We start from the raw sequence: 15,424 nt of genomic DNA, 5'->3' as shown, positions 1-15,424 counted from the left end.
ACGTGGGCTGCTAACTGCCAGGTCAGCAATTCGATTTAACTCACTAGCTTCTTTGCGGGAGAAAGATGGGGCTTCCTAGTCCCCTAAAGAGTTACAGGGAAGTTCCACCCTGTCCTACAGGGTCACTATGAGTTGGAATCAACTCAATGGCAGTGCGTGTAATTGTTTTTAATAGTTACAGAAACCCAGTCTTGTTTGCGTTAAGGCAAACATCAACTGAGTGCTGATCTCGTGCCATCATTTCATTACAATTGTTAGATTCTCTACTTTCCCTGTTAACGTTTAAGTTATAAAGGGCAAAGGTCCTTTCCTCTCTCACCACTGTGGTTCAACTACAAGCAAAATTATTGCATAGGAAGACTTCAAAAAATGTATGCAAGCAAAAGAAGAGGGGAAAGCAGTGCCCACGAATGAGTTCAAACGCATCCTACAACTTGCGTAAGCCTGTTGGCACAAATGTGAAAAAAAAAACCGGGGTTTATAACAATGAACTGTGAGAAGCTCACAGGCGGGTTCGCGTGTATAAGATTGGTGTTTGCCCCGCTTTGCCTCTGCTAAGCAAACTGTATTAAAGTCAGTGTCATTTCCAGGCGCTGTCCCCTTGGCTTTGTTTTCGCTTCCAGTCCTCTCTATCCTTCTCAAAACCCAAAACCATACTCGCTGGCATCACGGTGGTCGATCCTGACTCACAGTGGCTCCCTGCGGGTTTGTGATCCTGTAACGTTTACTGGAGTAGAAAGCCAGTCTTCTGCAGAGCTGACAGTGGTTACAAACCCGTCACTAGCAGGGGTCCTCCAGACCACTAGGGGTCTCCTGCCTTTCTCACGGGCCTGGATGTTGAGTTGCGGGGCCCGGAAGCTCGATCCATCCACTGCTCCTTCCCCGGAAGTTACGAAACTACGTCATTAACTTCTGGGAACAGCTCTCTAGACCCGGAAGTTCTGGGAAGCGTCCCGTTTGGGTTTGGTTACTGGCTCTGGGGCCTTGTAGAGACTCGTGTCTAGGCCCGGAGCAGACAGTCAGCGTTGTGTCTCGCTGCTCGGACTGCGACCCGATGCCGGTTGCGCGCTGGAGCCCCCGGAGCGGGGCGGCACCATGAGCTTGCTCTCCAGCCTCGCGTCCGCCGCTCGGGCGCCGCCGCAGTGCGGCCAAACCAGCATGAAAAGGCCTCCCCGGAGGAGCCAGAGCGAGAAGTACCGGCTGAAGTACCTGCGGCTGCGCAAGGCGGCCAAAGCCACGGTGTTTGTGAGTGTGACCAGAGGCCACCGTCCGCGTGGAATCTTCTAGCATAGTAATCCACCTGCGTGGTTCGGCTTGGGCTGCGTGCCCGCAAGGCCTGCGGTTTGAAACCACCAGCCGCGGCCGGGAGAAAGCGGGGACTCTACTCGCGTAGATGTACGCTCTCAGAAACGCCCGGGGCACTTCTGCCCTGCCCTGTCGGGACGCCATTAGTCGGCACCGACTCCATGGCAGTGAGTTTGGGTCCTCGGATAACCTAGTAGTTTCTGAACTCCTCTGATTTGCTTATTCTTGGGATAATCCAGTAAATCCACTGCTTCCTACATCATCCTTTCAGCTTCAGATATATGGAACATGCTCTTTTAGATTTCCTACTCCAGGTCTTTGTACATTTCATTATAGTGTTTTTTTCATCTATAGTAATATTTCACTATTGTAAATATTGTTTTATATGTAGTTTGCAAGGTGGAATAACTCTTCTCAGTTAGCAAACCAGACTTTTTTTTGGTTTGAAATAACATTATTCCTAGCATAATACTTGAATCTTTTGTTCATTTTATATGATTAGGTTCATTTTTCTTTTTTTTCCTTAAAGGAAAATGCTGCTATTTGCGATGAAATCGCTCGTCTTGAGGAAAAATTTCTTAAAGCAAAAGAAGAAAGAAGGTGAGTCGGCTTCACCTTTGTTTCCTAATCACAATTTTAGTGATTGGTGGGATATTTGACAACAACATTGCTTTGCTTTGCCGTGCTGGGTGACCCCTTGATCAAGTACAGGACAATCCCCAACCTGTGGTATTTGTAACTTCTATTGTGTTGAACCCTGAGGAAGAGATAGCTTTTCTACACTCTCCAATTTATGAAAGGCAGGATATCAACTGTTACTCATTTAACTTTTTTCTCTCTATTTTTACTACTTAATGTAAAGCATAGTGGGTACATGCCACTGCCATTGAGTTGTTTACAACACGTAGTGACCCTGTATAGGGTTTCTTTAAGGGAGCAGACAACTTCATCTTTCTCTTTAGAACTAGTGGATTAGAACAATTAACCTTTGATTAACAGCCCAGTCCTAGCACAGAGCACCACCAGGCTCCTTACAAGTGGGTACATATATATACATAATTCATGGTATATGCCCTTCAAAATTCTAATAACTTTATAGCATTAAGGAAGAGGATCATGTGCAGTAGAATTAGGCAACAGAAATAAGCTACAGTTGTTGTTTTTAATTATTTTATTGGGGGCTCATACAGTTCTTTTCACGGTATATACATACATCCATTGTGTCAAGCACATTTGTTGCCATCATCATTCTCAGAACATTTGCTTTCTACTTGAGCCCTTGGTATCAGCTCCTCATTTTCTCCCTCACGAACCGTTGATAATTTATAACTTGTTACTTTTTCATGTCTTGCACTGACCGCTGTGTCTCTTCATCCACTTTTCTGTTGTTCATCCCGCAGGGAGGGGGTTATAGGTAGCTCATTGTGATCTGGTTTCCCTTTTCCCTCCACTTTCCCATTACCCTCGTGGCATCAGTACTCTCATTGTTGAGCTTGAGGGGTTTATCTGTCCTGGAGTCCCTGTGTTTCCAGCTTTTAAAAAAAAAAATTAGGGTTTCGTACAACTCTTAGAACAATCCATGCATAACATCCATTGTGTGTCAAGCACAATTGTACATTTATTGCCCTCATCATTCTCAAAACATTTGCTTTCTACTTGAGCCCTTGGTTTCAGCTCCTCATATTTTCTTCTCCCTCCCAGCTTCCTCCTTCTTATTGAACCCTTGAAAATTTATAAATTATTATTATTTTGTCATAGCTTAACACTGTCCAATGTCTCCCTTCACCCACTTTTCTGTTGTCCTTACCCCAGGAAGGAGGGTTATATGTAGATCCTTTAATCAGTTCCCCCTTTCCACTCCACCCTCCCCGTATCACCACTCTCACCACAGGTCCTGAAGAGATCATCTGCCCTGGATTCCCTGTGTTTCCAGTTCCTATCTGTACCAGTATACACCCCCTGGTCTAGCCAGATTTGTAAGGTAGAATAGAATCATAATAGTGGGGGTGGGAGGAAGTATTTAGGAACTAGAGGAAAGTTGTATGTTTCATCGTTGCTACACTGTGCCCTGACTGGCTCGTCTGCTCCCCGTGACCCTTCTGTACGGGGATGGCCAGTTGCCTACAGATGGGCTTTGGATCCCCAATCTGTACTCCTCCTCATTCACAATGATAGGACTTTTTGTTCTTTGGTGTCTGATACCTGATCCCTTCAGCACCTCGTGATCACACAGGCTGGTGTGCTGCTTCCATGAGGGTTTATAAGCTACAGTTCTTATCATTGCCTTTGAAGTCATTGGGTTTGAGTATTCCCAGTGAATAGTGAAGAACCATATTGTTACATATACAATGATCTTAGTACATCGTTGTTGTTTTTTCCTAGTATTTGAGTAAAATATTGAGATAAAGCAGAAGTTGATACCTCCGCTTCCTTTCCGTCCTGACCTCAGGTACTTGCTAAGGAAGCTCCTCCAACTTCAGGCCCTCACTGAAGGGGAAGCACAGGCTGCTGCTCCTGCACTCAGCTCCAGTTTGTCCCTGCCATACGGTGTGGCCAGCTCTGGGGGATCAGTACAGGGGGCTGGACCCAGCACTGTGGCTGAGGAACCCTTTGGGAAGAAACCCAAGAAGGACAAAAAGGAAAAAGGCAAAGAGAACAACAAACTGGAAGGTACCATGGGGGAAGGATTTCAGTTGCTCCAATGGTCAAATACTAAGCAATACTAAGGACAAAGAATGGGTACTAACCAGTACACACGTGAAGCCAAAGAGGCATAAACGTCCATCTGTTCCCGAATCACCACGAAGAGTCCCTGAGAAGCAATGGTCCTAGAGCTACTTTGAGTGGAGAAATTGCATTAGAATTAGTTCACTTCAGAGGGAGCTGGCGGAACCCCTCACCCCACAATCCCTGTGTCTCTGTGTCTCTGTATTATGTCAAGAGACAGGGAAATGGCTTAGGTGGGCCTTTTAAGCACACTGATCATTTGGGAAATTGCTCATCTTACAAAGGAAATGAGACCTCAGAAAAGATAAGGTTTTTAGCTGCTAAGTACTAATGTTAAAATTGGGTACTGCCAGGTGGGTGGGTTAGAAAGATACTTGACTTTGGAGAAACATCCTATGTACCTATTCAGTGAGCGTGTTGTACCATACCAGGATTGGCTTATTGTACTTAGCTTGCACAAGTAAATTACTCTGTTGCCTTCAGCCCTGGAGGGACGTAGGGTGGGTGACCCCAGATTTGCATTTCAGTTCTGAAGAAAACAACCAAGTAAAAGAAACTGGAGGGAGGTGCTTGCAAGCTGGTTCAGCCCACTGCCCTGGATCCCTCAGGACGGCCTGTGTTCCCCATCAGACTGGGGGGTTGTCTCACAGTATATTGCTTGGGGGAGGTGAGTGAGACCAGTGATATACAGGGAGGAGAATCAGAAATATGGGTAAGGAGTTGAGCCTTTGCTTCCTGTTCCCAAAAGTAGTAGCCCCTTGCTGATCCACATTAAACCTGGCAAATCTTGAGCCCCTAGGAAAACGGATTGGTTTTGTTGCTATAGAACTTATTCTTTCTCCCCTCCACTTTCCTCTCATTTCCCTCTCTCCCCCTCTCCCTCCCTCCCATGTGTGTGTGTGTGATTTAGTCACTCTTTTTAGCCCCATAGTCTAGAAGCTGGACTTCCAAATTCTGTAATGACCTCAATCCCAGGTTGGGGAATCTTTTTCTAGATCATCACCGACCGCCCTGGCTTCCATGATGAACATGCCATCTACCCTGTGGGCTATTGCAGTACTCGAGTGTATGCCAGCATGCAGTGCCCAAACCAGAAGTGTCTGTATACCTGTCAGATCAAGGACGGTGGGATGCAGCCACAGGTACCGTTCGGATAACGGTTTGTTCCATTTCAGAATCTTTTGTCCCAGACACTCTGTCTGCACTACTTGTTCTGGCAGCTTATAGAGTAAACAGAACAAAATGACTGCCATGGAGTTGATGCGGATTCTTACCAACCTTATAGAACAGAGTAGAACGGCCCTGTTTTTCCAAGACTGGATCTTCACAGGGGCAGACAGCTCCATCTTTATCTTATGGCACAATTAAGGAGTTGAAACTATTGACTTTGCATCTTACTGCTCAGTGTCTCAAGGAACAATGCATTACAAGGTGGTAGTGTGTAATCGCATTTGGATAACCCCAAGGTGCACAAAATCAGTCCTAGTTCCACCTCCACTAATAAGTGATTGGGCTGGGATGTGAACCTATATCTGATCCTCAGATCAGTGCCCTTTTTCTTGAACTATGTTGTGTCTAACATCAGCATAATTATGAGTATTTGGGATCTTATCAGAGCTGCTTAATTGTGAAGTACAAGCTGCAGTAAATGACATAGGGGCCATATCTGGTCTCTGGCTTCCCTATTTCCACTAGGAGGGGTCAGTCATGCCTCCATGCTTCATCCTTTACCGATTTTGACACCAACCATTCCTTCCACAGCCTTCTGCTGGGTCCAGTAATTTGTTGCAATGGTCACACACTCATAGATAGCACTCACAATTGACATAGTGGTTACATATTGGCGTGCTAACCCCAAAGTCAACAGGTCAAAACCAAGGAGTTAGTCTTAGAAATTTACAGGGGCAGGTCTACCCTGTCCTATGAGGTCATTATGAGTCAGCATCAACTTGATGGCAATCAAAGTTATTAGGGAAGTTACTAGGTTACCACAAGTCAGGATCAGCAAATAGTGAGGACAGCCATTGGTCCACAACACCTCTCCTCAGCCGGCAGCCAGTTCTTTCTCTGGACCTCACCTCCCAGCCATGCGGTCCCTTTGCCTTTGCCTCCATGAGTCAGGAAGCCAAGACTGTATTGCTTTGTCTCTTATCTTGGGCCCATAGTCTTGGGCAAGATGAGGAGAAGGCACCCCATGGTGTCGACTCTAAGCCTCTATACCACAATGTGTAGTGCATCTGGCCTCTGCTACTTCAGACAGCGATCTTGAATGTATTCTTCCAGAGGATCCTGGGATTTCTCTGTGTCCAGATGACTTTTACATACTGAGGAATGACTTGATGGAGGTGTGGTTTGTCCTTAGCCAACCATACCCTCAAGAGAGAGAAGAATAGTGTCTTAAGTCCTACCTTCTAGGAAAGTAGTCTTAACATTGCCCCCAAAGAAACAAACGGTGTGGCTTGATTCATACGCTCTAAGGTCAGGACTTGTCGGCTCCAACCCATAGCCATCCTGTGCACAACGGAATGAAGCACTGCCCAGTCCTGCACTGTCCTCACAATTGTTCCTGTGCTTGAGCCATTACTGCAGCCCCTCTGTCAGTCCATGTCATTGAGGGCCTTCCTCTCAACCCTGCCCTAATCCTGTAACAGACAATTGCATCCAAAATGGCCTTGTAGCCACTGGCATTGGGTCCAGAATTATAATTACATAATATAAGGAATTATGACTTGAAGAGCCACCTTATTTAACTCACAGGCCCATGTTAGGGGAAGAATTGATTGTCTGCTATTTCAGGATAGATCAAAAATAGGAGTTACAAGGAAACTCCATGTTAATTCCTGAATACCCCTAGTTATTAAGACCTGGGAGTGATTGTAGTATTGCTAAAAGCTTTTGTTACTCCTTCTCAGGCTAATTAGAGGCTGTTCTTTTTCTTCAGCTATCATCTCTCATCACTGAGGGAAAAAATAGGTTATTTTCAGGATAGATCAAATGATCTATAGAGATAGAAACAAGGTTATTAGGATACTTGGAGCAGAAGCCAGGAGAACACTGATCCTGCCTGATTCATTGAGATATATTTGAAACAGAAAAATCTATGGGCATTTTATTTTGTTCCTTCCCTCCCCTTAGCTTATTAACCCATATAGACATTGTTTTTATGTACATTGTCAGCCAGAGATTTAGCTTTAATATTTTTCCCCACTGGCATCAAATGATACCATAGGTATAGGAGGGGTTACCCCAAAAAACTGGAGAAAACCTCTGGCCGGAGCTTTCATAGTACATATTTTTCCTGTTAGGCAAGAATTGAGCAACTCGCTCTGAGTTAGTGCACCTTGTGGCGTCACCTGGGAAGGTTCTCTCTGGTCACTGAATTTTTTCATAAAAGTTTCACTTGAGTCTCATTTTTTGTGATGGCCAACTTAAGAGAAGAGCGTGTGGCTGTGAAATTTTGTTTCCTCTCTGGCACATCTACCCTGTAGGATATTATACAACAGTTGAAAGATTGTGGTAGAATTATATGTACCAACATGGAAAGATCTTCAAAACTCAAGCATGACATTTGGACCTTCCTAATTGCTCTTTGGAGCTATGGTGGTGCCATGTGATTACGTACTTGGCTGAGAACCAAGAAAGATGCGGCAGAGATGTGTGAACTGATTGAAATAAGAAAGATATCAATAACTCACAAAATAATTTATTATTGATCTCTAAAATTTGATACAGTAAAAGTGAATCTAATGAACACACCACAAAAATAAACTAGTGGAGAAAACATTGGAAACTGTATAACTGACGGAGTTGGTCAAGAAATAAATTACAGAACTTCTTACAGAAATGCTTTCTTGGCAAAAATTCCAACATCTAAGTGTGTTGTGAATGTAACTGTTCCTTTTGATAAACACAGTCAATATATTTTCTATTTAAATTTTTTTAAAGAAAATGGGTTTGTATTCAAAATTTTCTATACCAGATAGTATAAAGTAAGTCAGAGATTACATGATCAAATTTAAAATGCCACTTGTAAAATTTAAAAAAAAATAAAATGCCACTTGTATTTTATATATTGTACATGCATGTAAGCTGTGAAAGGTGTATAAAAAATTAAGTGTGGACTTCTGGAAAGCAGTAAACTGAGGAATTTGGATTTGAAACCGTTAAAAGACTTTTACTGTTTATTTGTATTTGTTTGAAGTTTTAACAGTACTATAAGAAATTGTTTTTCCTTGTCACTGAAAATTTGACACAGTGTAAGGGAATCAAATTAAATAATAACCACAAAAGAAAACAGTAGTGGTTATTGGATGATTTGGGGGAATGGGGCTGCGAGGGGAATTGGGGAGCAAACCATGAATGTGCAAGTCTGAGGGGAGCATTAGAACGGATTGTGATGATGTATATACAACTCTTTTCAAAAGTGGTTTAACTGGAAGTGTATGATATGTAAATACTATATCAAGAAAATTAAAAATAACCCAAACTTAACCCATAATTGGCTCCATGGCTGAAGGAGGAAGAATCTTTGCTGAGGGGATGTTGAGTCTATGTTATTGGTGGTAGAATAATTTGGAAAAGAATCTCAATAATGGTTGTACAATACGAAGAGTCCTAGCAATGGCAGTGAATTATACATATAGAAGTTGTTTAATTGGAGAATGTTGGGTGTACATATTTTTGCCACAATTAAAAAAAAACAGTTGAGACTGCTGAGGAAATTGGTCAAAAATAAATTACAGAACTTCTTATAGAAGTGGTTTCTTGGCAGAAATTCTCCCATTTCAAGTGTAAGTGTATAGTGCACATCAGTTTCAAGTTCCAGAGCATAGACCTTGTGTGGCTTTCTTTCTTTCATTTCTTACTTAAGAATTTACCCAACTTTCTCTTTCCCAGTTTGAAATTGTTCCTGAAGATGATCCGCAGAATGCCATTGTCAGCTCTTCTGCGGATGCTTGTCACGTGGAACTGCTGCAGACCATAAGTGCTTATATGTAAGTTGAAGACAGGCCAAAAGAATTCATTTGGTCCTTTTAATGATCAGAGATCGCTGATCTTATAGAAACCGATCCTGTATCTTTCAGACATTGTAAAAATTAGATTCCCCAGGGTATCCAAGTCAAGAGCATGTTTGCTCTGTGTTCACATTCCATCCCTGAACCTTTCTCATTTCACCCGAACTGCCCTAAACTACAATTCTTCCTTTCCTATTCAGAGGGAAGGTAATGCCCAACCTCCTTCCATCTGGACCTGACTTTTTTGGGTTTTCTCATCCAACCATCCACAACCTAATCCAGAGTTGTCCAGGAGCTCGAAAATGTGTCAAGTAAGTGTCATCAAACACAGTCCTTTGAGAAAAGCTCAGTGATGGGCTGGCTGGGACCCAGAGTTAGCGTGACTGCTCTTCTCATTCATACATTTGTTGACCAGCTTGTGGATGTTGAGCACCTTGGTGCCTGCCGCACACCCTCCGGACAGATAAATAGGAGCTCATACCCCACTGTTTTCTCGTTATTTTCTTTTCACACCTTGTTAGCAAGAGGGTTAGGAAATCCTATGGAATCATGTGTCACTAAAGAAGCCTGCCTATTGTATTTTAGGGTCTTTTTAAAAAATATGTTTTAAGACATATGGGAAAGACACGAATCCTTTTGAAGTAGGAATGGGTTATTATAGCTATCAGACACATCTTGAGGATTCCCTGTGATTCTGCAGTTACCAGTGGGTGAAATTTGATGTGTGCAAACCTGGAGATGGGCGTCTACCTCAAGGATGGCTGGAGAATGATGCCGCTATGAACTTTGAGGCCTTGCAGAGACAGACTTTTGATGTGGATCAGAATGACCCCACTCTGCCAGGTATCTTTTAACTTGACTCTCATCAGATTACTCTCCCTTCGCTTCTGAGCGGTACCCAAAATATCTGGGCAATATGTGATGGCAGCTTTGAGTTGATCGTGGAGAGTGCCAAGTCAGCGGAGGATCTTCTGACCTGCATCACTCACAGAAGCCACAGGAAGTACCTGTCAGCAGCAGGGGAGGGCGTCTCATTCTTTAGCCTAAGACCAAAGTGGAATTCCATAGAAAAGTGTACTCTTCAAGTGAAGTAAACACTACAGGTGTTGCAGGTCCTGCCTATGTCCCATAAATTCCCTCCCACAAGTGGGTGAAATAAATGATCAAGGGATCGGGCATTGGGGTCAAATGGGGAGAAGACTGATGGGACAAAAGGGAATGTAATTAGAATTCTCACTCTGCAATCACTTAACCAGTTTTCTTCATTGTAAACATCTAAACCGGTGGTCCTCAACCTCCCTAATGCCACAACCCTTTAATACAGTTCCACATTTTGTGGTGACCCCCACCATAAAAATGTTTTCACTGCTACTTCATAACTGTAATTTTGCTACTGTTAGGAATCCAGCAACCCCTGTGAAAGGGTCAACCCACAGGTTGGGAATTGCTGATCTAACCCAAAAAAGAGCCAATTTGAGCTGACAGATACAAAGGTATTAAGGAATTGAAGCAACGTGTGTATCAGCTCAAAACAGTCTCCTGAGAGATTACCAAGCAGCAGTAAACTTATTTCTTTTTCTCCTCCTTGATCCTTGGACCTCCCAGAGCTTCCTTTCCAACCCATGTTCCTGACACACGAGCCCTTGGTGGATACACACCTGCAGCACTTGACGTCTCCAGCCCAGTGTAGCGCAACGGAGTCGTCAGAGTGAACAAGAATGAAGTACCTAAATCATTTTTATCCTGAAGAGTATTTTTTAACTTAAACTGGAACTACAAATATATGAAAGAAGATGACTTGGGATATAAGAAGACATGTAAATTAACATGTCATGGAGGTTCCTGGTGGGGGGCCGGGTGGCAGGGGGACTAGCTGCTTTATTAGTAATAAATTTCCCTTGCAGTTCTGCATATTTTCATTTGTTGTCAAGATATCATTTAGTTTGCTTAACAATGCCTGAGGTAGACTTAGCTCCTTTATAAACCAAAATGAGAATCATGTCTTGTGACTCAGTCAGAGAGATAATAAGATTCTGACCACTTTCTATGCATGTTTTATTCTAATCCCAGTCCAATGAATAATGAGTCTCAGCCCTAAGACTCTGCTGCTTTATTTTATGTCATTATCATCTAAATCAAATCATCTGCTTATGCCCACACAGGAAAGGACAGCCTAAAGTACTCTGCTCAGCTTTTCCTTCACAGTTTGCACATCTTCTGAAGAAATTAAAAAGTCAATTTTGATTCGTATTATTTAACCCTTTCTACTGCTCATGTGTGGTTTCTTATGGGCGATTGTGCTTTTGAGCACATTACAGTGAAACTATATAATAGCACAGATTCATGTATAATGTGATTTAAGATTGGTTCCACCCTCCACAACCTTGTGAATTGTAACAACTGCAAAAAATACCATATATACTTGCTGTATAAACCGACCGAAATATAAGCCGAGGCACCTAATTTTACCACACAAAAACTGGGCAAACTTATTGACTCGAGTATAAGACTAGGGTGGGTAATGCAGCAGCTACTGTTAAATTTCAAAATAAAAATAGATACCAATAAAATTACATTAATCGAGACATCAATATGTTAAATGTTTTTGGATATTTCAAGAAAAACAGTAAACTAGCTCTGTAAATGGAAAAGAGGTTCAACAAAAACAATATGGTGTTAACAACCAAGCTAAAACATAAGAGTTAATATCCTTCAAAACTGGGTTCCTCATTGTCATCTGTGTGTCCAAACAGCTTCAGCTTTAGCTGGCGTGAGGTTATCAGCATAGACATTGCCATCATCAGGTAAGTGAGACATGCACTGCTGTCCCCCTTCCCTCTCCCCGCCCCCCCCCCCCCCCATCCAAGCACTAGAGTATAAGCTGAGGGGGCTTTTTCAGCATAAAAGAGGTGCTGAGAAACTCAGCTTATACACAAGTATATACGGTACCCATTAAGAGTCCTGGTGGCACAGTGGTGAAGCACTCAGCTGCTACCATGCAGATTAGTGGTCCAAACTACATACCCCATAGGGGAAAAGACCTAGTGGTTTGCTCCTGAAAAAGTATAGCCCAGGAAACTATGAGACAGTTTTACTCTATTGCATGGTGTTTAAATCAACTCGGTGACACACAAGTGTAATCTTACATTCTATGTAACTGAATTTTCTGAACTCTTCTCTTGGGTAATTCATGGCATTGAGTGTGGAATTTTACCATATCACTTACTCCCAATCAGTAATCTCTCCATAGTACCTTGTGGGATGCTTTAACTATGCACCAGGGCTAGCTGTTATGGTAACGAAAAATAGGACCCCAGGAAGTGAAGATGGTATGAATTGTAGTACATTTGCAGCTTCCAACTAAGTGGTATTGACATATTTCTTTTTTTTCACTTTTTTTTATTTCATTTTTTTATCATTTTATTGGGGGCTAATACAACTCTTACCACAATCCATTATACATCAATTGTATAAAGCACATGTGTACATTCATTACCCTTATCATTATCAAAACATTTGCTCTCCACGTAAGCACCTGGCATCAGCTTCTCATTCCCCCCCTTCCCTCCCTACTCCCATCTCCCTCGTAAACCCTCGATAACTTTTAGATTATTATTTTGTCATTTCTTACTCTGTCCGATGTCTCCCTTCACCCACTTTTCTGTTGTCCGTCCCCCACGGAAGAGGTTATATGTAGATCCTTGTAATCTGTTCTCCCTTTCTACCCTCACCCTCCAGGTATTGCCACTCTCACCACTGGTCCTGAAAGCATGATCTGTCCTGCATTCCCTATGTTTCCAGTTCCTATTGCACCAGTGTACATCCTCTGTTTCTAGCCAAATTTGTAAGATAGAATTGGGATCATGATAGTGAGGGGTGGGGGGGGGGGGAGCATTTAGGAACTAGAAGAAAGTTGTTATGTTTCATCATTGCTACACTGCACCCTGACTAGCTTGTCTCCTCCCTGCGACCCTTCTTCTGTAAGGAGATGTCCAGTTGACTACAGATGGGCTTTGGGACCCCATTCCACACTCCCCCCTCATTCATAATGATATAATTTTTTTGTGTTTTGATGCCTGATACCTCATCCCTTTGACACCTCATGATCACACAGGCTGGTGTGCTTCTTCCATGTGGGCCTTGTTTGCTTCTGAGCTAGATGGTCGCTTGTTTATCTTCAGTCCTTTAAGACCCCAGATGCTACATCTTTTGATAGCCAGGCATCATCAGCTTTCTTCACATTTGCTTATGCACCCATTTGTCTTCAGCAATCTTATCTGGGAGGTGAGCACACAATGATATGATATTTTGTTCTTTGATGCCTGATACCTGATCCCTTCGGCATCTCATAATCACACAGGCTGGTGTGCTTCTTCCATGTGGGCTTTGTTGCTTCTGAGCTAGATGGCCGCTTGTTTACCTTCAAGCCTTTAAGACCCCAGATGCTATATTTGTTGATAGTTGGGCACCATCAGCTTTCCTCACCACATTTGCTTATGCACCCATTTGTCTTCAGGGATCGTATCTGGGAGATGAGCACACAGGTATTGACATCTTAAGTATTAAATCTGACGAGCAAAGGAGAAACAACAGTTCACAGCTCATACCACACTAGCCACTGTAAACAATTAGGAACTAATATTAATCTAATGCAAACTAATTGAATTAGGCTAATAGCAACTTTTAATAATTTGTATAACTTGTACAAAGAAGGGGGAAGAATCTAATAAAATTTGGATTATACTGTCAGTTGGGGACCACTCAAAGCTGTTAATATCTTAATGTTTTGCCCTTTCATGGACATAATTGAGATAGGCTGCTTTTTTCGTGTAACAAAACTATTAGCATTTTCAGAAGGCATTTAAAAAATAGTTTATATAAATGGTCATGCTATTTTCTAAGACTTTATGGGTCGCCTAGAATACTATTTCAAACTGTAGACTTCAGCCCATAATGGAGCATAAAAACTTGGGGTGTTAAGAACTATCTATTAAAATTAAATAAAGCAATTGGAGTGTACCATGTACAAAGGTTGTTTCCTGGAGCTTTCATTTTAGCTGTAGTTGTAGTGTGTGTATGTGTGTGTATAAATGTTTGGGGACACTTCGACTTACGATGGATTATGACTTTAAGAAACTGAAAAGTCAGCAGTCCAAATCTACCCCGAGATCCCTTTTAAAAAGATCTGGTGATCTTGTGAGAAATCAGCCACTGAAAACCTTATGGAGCACAGTTGTACTCTAATACCTATAGGCTCTCCTGAGTTGGAATTGACTCAATGGCAACTAGTTTTTAGTATATTTAAAACATCTTTTGATCTATCAAAATGATAAAGACTAAAATTTTACATCTAATGCCAGCCAGGGTGAGGGAATACAAATAGTTTAATGAGTGTTGAGTAAATGGATTATTTAACCCTAGTTGTAGGAATCAAATTGTAAATGTATTATTTATTCCTTAACCTGTTGTTTCATGTTAAAAACCCCCAAAATGTAGGTGGATCAGAAATAAATGATGTTTTATTTGCATGGTATGGTCATCACAGAACTGGTTTAATAATGAAAAATTGCAAATAAGCATGTATGTCTATTAATAGGTAATTGGTTAGAGCGGTATTTCCCAAAGTGGACCATACTGTCCCCTTGAAGGGGGTGCTGAAAGAATCCACAGGGCTTGCAAAGTCAAATACCTACACTTTATCCTGGGTTATTGGTGGTAGTACAAAAGTTTCTCATTGTGGGGGGTGCTAAGCAGTTTTGTTTTTTTTTCTGAAAAGTTTTGGGGTAAGCAAAAAAAAAATTGGAAACCAATGGATTGAAGTATGAAGCACTCTATATATTTTGAAAAGTATATTGAAAGTACATGAAAATTATTTAATAAAATAAGACAAAACATTACAAAACCACATTACGCTTTACTTAACATTCATGATACCTTTTGTAATGTATTACTTTCTGTGATTTAGGTTGACTGCAGTAGTGGTGATTATCTATGAGCTGAGAGGGATTTGCATTTGAATTTGGTCCTCAGTCAACATGATTAGTAATTTCCCTATATTTGATCTAGTTTCCTCACATTTTCATTAGTCTTGTATCTATCAGTGGAGCTAATCCTTTTAACACCCTGGATAATTTTTTTCTCTTTGTTTTTGAGGCTTACTTCAGTGTAAAATAACTTAAATCATAAGCAATAGCCACTGATTTTCTTTCTTCATGTTTTGTTTTGTTTTAATCATTTTATTGGGGACTCACACAATTCATTACAATCCATACATCCTTCCATTGTGTCAAGCACATTTGTACATTCGTTGTCCTCATCATTCTCAGAACATTTTCTTTCTACTTCAGCCCTTGGTATCAGCTCATTTTTTCCCTTCT

The 15,424-nt window shown here is 41.8% G+C and overlaps 1 protein-coding gene across 1 annotated transcript; it reads left to right on the top strand.

The window, feature by feature from the left end:
* Positions 1 to 921: 921 nt before the first annotated feature.
* Positions 922 to 14,909, top strand: LOC142462359 (transforming growth factor beta regulator 1-like). Its single transcript, XM_075564142.1, is given in 9 exon segments — positions 922 to 1,245; positions 1,835 to 1,905; positions 3,755 to 3,975; positions 4,560 to 4,699; positions 5,028 to 5,174; positions 8,929 to 9,026; positions 9,248 to 9,358; positions 9,748 to 9,890; positions 10,653 to 14,909. Coding segments are annotated over 9 exon segments (1,188 nt in total). The 5' UTR covers positions 922 to 1,095; the 3' UTR covers positions 10,760 to 14,909.
* Positions 14,910 to 15,424: the final 515 nt, after the last annotated feature.

The sequence above is a fragment of the Tenrec ecaudatus genome, chromosome 12, assembly GCF_050624435.1.
Source record: "Tenrec ecaudatus isolate mTenEca1 chromosome 12, mTenEca1.hap1, whole genome shotgun sequence".
In the NCBI taxonomy this organism is placed as follows: domain Eukaryota; kingdom Metazoa; phylum Chordata; class Mammalia; order Afrosoricida; family Tenrecidae; genus Tenrec; species Tenrec ecaudatus.
Note: the sequence above shows the minus strand (reverse complement) of the source record. Positions and strands in the feature narration are given on the sequence as shown.